Source organism: Pangasianodon hypophthalmus, chromosome 17 (genome assembly GCF_027358585.1).
Source record: "Pangasianodon hypophthalmus isolate fPanHyp1 chromosome 17, fPanHyp1.pri, whole genome shotgun sequence".
Lineage (NCBI taxonomy): Eukaryota > Metazoa > Chordata > Actinopteri > Siluriformes > Pangasiidae > Pangasianodon > Pangasianodon hypophthalmus.
Genome location: NC_069726.1, coordinates 14,484,296 through 14,491,547, shown reverse-complemented (window position 1 = coordinate 14,491,547; position 7,252 = coordinate 14,484,296). Strand labels below are relative to the sequence as shown.

Here is a 7,252-nt window from a genome sequence, read left to right as displayed (position 1 = left end):
AAGTTAAGATGGTCCTAATTGATAGATAGAGTGTTCAGTGGAATGCTCATTCTACCATTTAGAAGTGATGATCACACTTACTCAGCCCAGAACTGCCAAATGCTTAATTCAGAGTGCTCTAAAAAAAAGTCACACATTTTATTGCTCTCTGTGTTATATAGTTACTGTAGTACGTTGTGCTCAGTAGGGAGATGTCATCAGAGCATGCCCTCTCACAGATGGCAGAGATGCTTCCTAGGGGCAATCTGTTACTGTGGCATGTATTCAGTGTTCTAGATTGAGAAACAGCAGCAGTGTGACACTCTACAGGGGGAAAGGATATTTTTATAAAGTCTTCCTAAATGTATTCAGCAAAAGAATTATGAATGAAAACCCTGATAAAGTGGAAAAAAAGGAAAAGCACGTACAATCTTTGTGTTATTAATTGAAATGACCATGAAAATGCATTTTATTAATGACTTGAAGGCAGTTTTTAACATAATTTCATGTTAGCTTGAAAAATAATTAATCCTAAATCAACATGCATCTTATGTCTTGCCTAAAGGGAGCTCACAAATGCAAGAAAGAAAATCTTTCCAGCAATGCACCCAGTATTTCCATATACAGATTGTATGCTTTGCATTTAAAATGTTAAAAGTGTAAATTCCTTAGTAACAGTCTGACTTAACATGTGGTGATTACTCAACAGCATGGTGATTTGTCATACCAGCAAGGAAAAAAAAAACAAGATGCTCTATAAACAGATATGTATTTCATGTATCTTGTTTTATCTGTACAACAGGTTGATTTGTTGTCAGCAGCCAACCAGCATGTGAAAAACACTGCACGGAAATGAAACTGTGTAAGGCACCGGTTTAGATGTGGATGTGTGAAGGGCAAGTTGCATTACTCCTCAGCCATCAATACAGGAAGAGGAAAAGCTTTTGAAACAAACAAACAAACAAACAAATAAAGGCATTTTCTTTTACAAAGTGCAGTTTTGGACAGGACAGAGGCTTTTCTGTGCGTTTACATAAAAAGTCTGACCTGCTTGAACAGTCCCTTGTGGGTAAAAATCCCCTGTGGTCATGTGACCGTAAATGTCATCAAATTTCTATTCAGTGCTTTCTGGTGATGTATATAAAATAATAATAAAATAATTACTAAATATTAAATGAATTTGTAAAAAGAAGATAAATGTTTTTTAAGTGATTTGAACAAAATGTACTTTGTTGCTGTATATTTAGATAATCTGACAAATTTTTATAAATGTAATAGCTTGCTGAATAAAATGTAAAAATAAATTTTTAAAAAATAGTTGAAAAGTGTATTATGAACTTAAATTATAATGCAAATTATGGTTATGTCTGTGCACTTGCTAGTGCAGATATTATATCAGTATTTCCTACCTACATTATATGCCTAAATTGGAGGCTATATTCAAAACTAATTACAGGATGTAACCGTGAATAAAAAGTTATAATTTGTGACGATGAATGGAAAACTAGCAAAAGCAATACAAGTATGAAGACAGTTTTTCAATACTGTGAGCCACTTGCGCATCCTATCGCAGTAGAAGGTGGCCCTTTTGACCCACCAGTAAACACTCCTTTAATTATTTTATAAAATAGCAGCAAACTATTTTTATGCCTTTGCCCCCAGGTACATATGTACAGAAGGACTAGACTTGTTGGCAGTGGAGGCATCCCCATTGTTCTTGTTAATACCTTTTTTAAAAGCATGGTGCCATACTATACTACTATTTCTGATTACTAAATAGGAAAATTGTTCTTGTTATCACTAACCTGATTTCACTGACATTGTAAGAAAATGATTTTAATGAACCCAAATGTATCCTTGCAGATTTAGAAAAGAGGTTCTTTGGTTGTTTAATAGTTCTAGCTTTCTGAAGCTATAGTTCTAACATTCTGAAACAGAAACTGTCTGTCACAGGGTTTTACATAGATCCTAAAAGGGACAAACTGAACCCTTGAACCTTGAACAAAATGAATACATTGAACCTAATTTTCTATTAATCTACTCTTTTTTTAACTTTTTGATCTAGATGAAATCATGCTGACTTTTTACAATATCATGAAAGATGTATATAGCTCTAGGTGTTAATAAATACCATGAATGAACTGACATACACTTTTGAAATAAATAAATAAATAAATAAATAAATAAATAAATAATGTTAACATTGGACATCAGAATGGGGGAAAAATGTGATCCCAATGACTGTGGCATGGTTGTTGGTGCCAGACAGGCTGTTTTGAGTATTTCAGAAACTGCTACTCTTCCGGGATTTTCACACACAGCAGTCTCTAAAGTGTACACCGAATGTAAACAAGCAAAAAAAAAAAAAAAAAAAAAAAACATTCACTAGGCGGGTGTTCTGCAGTGAAAAACGCCTTGAAAGAGATCAGGCCAGACTGTTTAGAGCTGACAGGATGGCTACAGTAACTCGAATAAGCACTCTTTACAACCATGGTGAGCAGAAAAGCATCTCAGAACACAAACACATCACACATTGAGGCTTGAGGCTACAATAACAGAAGACCACATTAGGTTTCACTCCTTTCAGCCAAGAACAGGAATCTGTGGATACAGTGGGCAGAGGTGCACAAAAACGGGATAAACATTGCCTAAAGGTGTATTTCATTACACAGTATAATGTAGTCAACAAGATGATGAGGTGCAGTCAGCTGTGCTCAGCGTCTGCAGGTCACAGCATCAGGCAAATATGGTATAATATGTTGTCCAACCATATATATTTGGTAGGTCACATGAACTTCACCTGTGAATAATCACACATGGTTTTAACACACGTCATATATTATGATTCACACATTTGACTTCATGTGTAATTGACTTTCTGCATGCATGTTTGCATGGGTTTTTTCCATATGACTTTTATACACAATAAATTTACTTTTAATTTATCACATGCATGGCCATGATGCATGATGCACACCTGACTATAGTTTAAAGCAGAGCTATGGTAGTGTCCTTATGGAAAAATCACACTCACATGATCACAATTTTTCCACGTCATTACATGCATAATATGTATAACACAACATGTTATACCCTAAAGCTGCACAGTTTTACATTCTCTGTACATCTTCTTATAATGTCAAAGAAACTGAATGGAATCCAACCACATCACCCTAGCTTGCTTGGTTTCAGTGAGTCTTAGCACTTTCCTTAAAAAAATAATCATTTTTTCATACTGCACTAACCTCCCCAACAGGGTTGTCATACAGATGGTACTCTTAGTCCCTGACCCAGTGAAATACTATGAGGAAGTGGTTTTGATAGAGACCACAACACACTTCTGTACATCGCTCTAGATAAGGGCGTCCATTTAAATGGAAATGGAAATGGAAATTCACATGCAAACTCAAGTAAACATAAGTGAATGTGATTTTTACTTAAGGGCACCACTATATCCTGTACCTTTCCTTGTGCCTGGGGTCGTGTCCTCAAGGGTACACCATTTGTACATTTAGTGTGTATCTTTTATTTTTAAAAGCTAATTCAAGGTTCATTAGTGTCCTTAGGGTCCAGTTTTGTACCTTAAATCATTTTTAAAGGTACACTACATTCACATTACCATGTAAAAGATGCACATTAAGGTACAAAAGAGGTATACTAGTGAGAAGGAAAGGAACAGTTTAGTACTTTGTGATGAGAGTGTGTGCCCTTTGACAGAAAGAGTAGAGGTCACCAGAGACATCCAAAGCAGAGAAATAAAGAAGAGCCATCCACACACTGTCATCTGCCTGTAATCTGCTAAATTATTCATCTATTAGAGCTCATTTTTATGTTATCTGTAAGAGCATGCTGTAAGATCATATTCTGCATGCACGTGTAGCAGGTCGCGCGTGTGATCGCTGCACGCCCCGTGATTGGTCAGCGTGCTCGCTCTGTCAAGCCGCGTGGGCGTGGTTTCGGCTGCTCCCACTCCGAGAGGAACGAGAGAGGCACAGAGCTGCACTCTCGCGCACACGCACACACGCTCCCGCGCAGCGCTGCGAGCCAGAGCATCGCTCCTCCGGTGGCACAGCTCACTTCTTTCGCCGAACCCCACAAACGACGTGGTGCTGGGACTGCGAAGTTGCTCTAAGGAGCCGGGATCGATCGCGGCGCACACCTGGATAAGCGCGGAGGGAGCAGCGAAGGGACCAGAGCGCGTCGGTTTGGAACGCGAACATCATGCTCGGCAAGCAGCACATGCTCCTCGCCCTGTACGGCATCTGCGGGATCCTGCTGAAAGGTAAACGCGCCTCCAACTTCCCTACACCCGACGGTGGCTTGCTGTAATTACTGTTACTGTCTCGAGGAAGCTGGCTCAGCATCGCGCCGTGCTGGAGAAGTGTACAGGAATGCCGCACGCACGCACGCACGCGCGCACATGCATACACCCGCGCGCACGCATGTACATGTCCATACATATATATTTACATATACATACATGTAGTGCATTATTTGCTTTATCCGAGTAGAGGTATTGAACTGATCTTTATCCAAGTGCCCATCACTGAGCCCCTAAGCCCAGGTGGAAAGTCATCCTGCCTCAGCGCTTGCCTTGCACTGACTCATGTTTTATATTCCTAGGCAGCGCATATTGATATTTCAAGCTCAGGAAAACTTTGCGTATTTGATGATCGGGTTGGTGAAGTTACCTCAGGGCTGAATGGAGGCTTTGGGAATGACATGAGCAGTCTTTTCATTTCATTAATACCCCGCAGGAACATGCATTAAAATAAACCGGCACTGCTAATGTAGTCTGTTTACATGCTTAACCAGAACCATGGTTATTGTTTTCTCTTCTCCTCTTTTGGCTGTTAGTTATAATGTGTAGTTTTGTTATTCTGTACTGGTTAGAGTGCTGGAGTCAACTGATGCCGCCTCAACACAGATGCAGAAATGGTGCGCAAATGTTAAGACCCCCCTCAATGCCGATGATTTTTTTTTTCCCATTATAGTTACACTGACGGTTGGAATAGAAACTAGTTCCCATCGTTTATGGTATTTCCATCACTTGGGGTCGTAGTAGCATCAGCTGTATTTATTTATTTATATATTTACTTCTTTTTTACCCAGCCACACGACCTGTCGGTTTGGCGTAGCCTCTTTTTGACAGAGTAAGCACAAAATGAAAGGCAAACTAAAGCAAGCCTGCGTTAATAGCTGCTTAATGAAATCGGTGGAATAGTGAAAGCAGTTATAATGATCTAGAGGATCTCTATTAGATGTCATTAAATAAGAATTTTCCCCCATATTCCCCAAATATTTTACATTACCTGACCTCACATAACTTTTTGCCCTTACAAAAATAATAGTCTTCTCATCTCCTCTATTTAAAAAAAAGTGAATTTAGAGATATCAATAGGTGTGTGTGTGTGTGTGTTAAAGGAGTGTATACTGCTGAAAAGGTGACGATATGTAGGATATCTAGCTTCAGCTGACCTCAAGTGGCGTTGTTGTCAGGGGAAATCATTGTTGTCAAGGGGCGTGGTCACACAAGTCATTGCTACCAAGGGGCGTGACCACACAAGTCATTGTAGTCAATGGGCGTGGTCACATCACAAATCAGTGTCTTTGACATTAAAGGTAAACATTTTTCCCCACTGTCGGTTAAATCACCAATATGTCCTTAACTTTCTGCAGTATGTTATAATACAAGAAGAAAAAAAGAAGTAGAAGAAGAAAATGATGATGAAACAGAATATATATATATATATATATATATATATATATATATATATATATATATATATATGAAAGCAAACCAAATTTATGTGCAACTTGTTTGCGTGACCTTGACTCCCATGTGCTTTTCTATCTGACAAATGCTGAACAGGTTTAAGAAAACGAAAACCAATTCGGATCTGATGAACCCGTCTTCTTATATAACATCCAATATCCCTGACTGAGATTAACAGGGAGCTGTGATGATCAGTCGAAATGCATGTAATCTGTCTCATATGTCATATCCTTCAAATGAGTGTAAATACGACCCTACTGTCGCAAACTGTTTACATATCAAACATCTCGACTCAAGGCTCCGTCAGGCATCTGTGTGCTCAGGACACATGCTGCCGTGCATGAAGAGTGACTCATGTTTGCTCGTGTGAGAGGGAGATTGAGATGGAGAGGTACATGCACATATGTATGCATGTGACGCTGCATGTTTTTTGGCATTATACCTGGAGCTGCATGTTGATGCTCATTTAGAGAAGAGGGTCCATTAATAATCACAGATAATTAAGCACATTCCTCAAGGCAGCATTTTTAATGAGTTGTCTGTGTGGAGCGACATATTGATCTCCCAGAGCCTTCTCACTGCCTGTAAATCAGCCTGTCTGCTCCGCCGAGTTAGAGCGGCCAACCGAGCCCTGCTGAAGCCCAGCTCGGCTCAGACTACCCACAGCAACACACACATACACACGTCGTTAGTGCCAGGATGAGCCTTTTACAGGGAATAAGAATGTTGCAGCCCTAAACAATTTGTGTGCTGATTTGTAGAGGTGCTTAAGAGCTTCTGTAACTTCGTGAAACTCATAGTTTACATTCCACATATTTAAAAATGGAAGCCACTAAATGTCTTTGTTCTCACAGAAGGAAGGCCGCTAAAGAACTGCGACTATGCCTTAAGCAAGTCACAATCCAGCTGGGTCTCACAAAATAGCAAACTATCTGCTTTGGCTAAAATTCAGCTTCATAACAGTGCCATTTTATGTGCCAAATAATTATGGCATGTACAGTAGTACAATTTCGTATCTAAACTATGACCAAGCATTTCCTATTCAATTTCAGTGCAGCACCTTGTGGCAGCAGCCAGCGAGCCCCAGCTGACATTCATGCATCCATTATTGATGCCACCTGTACGGATGGGTTTTCCTTTCTCTGTTATAAAACTCAGGTCCAGGCAGACGGAGCTGAGAACTGCAGCCAGGTGCTGATGAGCGTCGTGCTTATGTAGAGCATGTGGCAGGCACAAGCGCCATTCCCTCCCTCGTTCTGGGACTAGAGAATATCTTAAATCCAAGCTTCCTTCTCCAGCCCCTATTGACTGGGTACAGTTCTGTGCTGGACTGTTAGAATTATATTTGAATATGATTCTAATTTTTATAACATTGTCATATTTGAGAACAATAAATTCACATTTATACAATAGGAATGCATAGTGTAGAGCTGCTGCTAATATTCATTGTCTTGGTGAATATGAAATTATAGACTCATTAATACTCAAATACATTAG

At 39.5% G+C, this 7,252-nt stretch overlaps 1 protein-coding gene across 2 annotated transcripts in view; it reads left to right on the top strand.

The window, feature by feature from the left end:
- Positions 1 to 3,959: 3,959 nt before the first annotated feature.
- cadm2a (cell adhesion molecule 2a) overlaps positions 3,960 to 7,252 on the top strand; it is a 340,430-nt gene continuing 337,137 nt past the window's right edge. For both annotated transcript variants that reach the window (XM_026942062.3, XM_026942061.3), the window contains exon 1: positions 3,960 to 4,261. In XM_026942062.3, the coding sequence (XP_026797863.1) occupies positions 4,201 to 4,261 (61 nt within the window). In that variant the 5' untranslated portion in view covers positions 3,960 to 4,200. The remainder of the gene's footprint in view (positions 4,262 to 7,252) is intronic.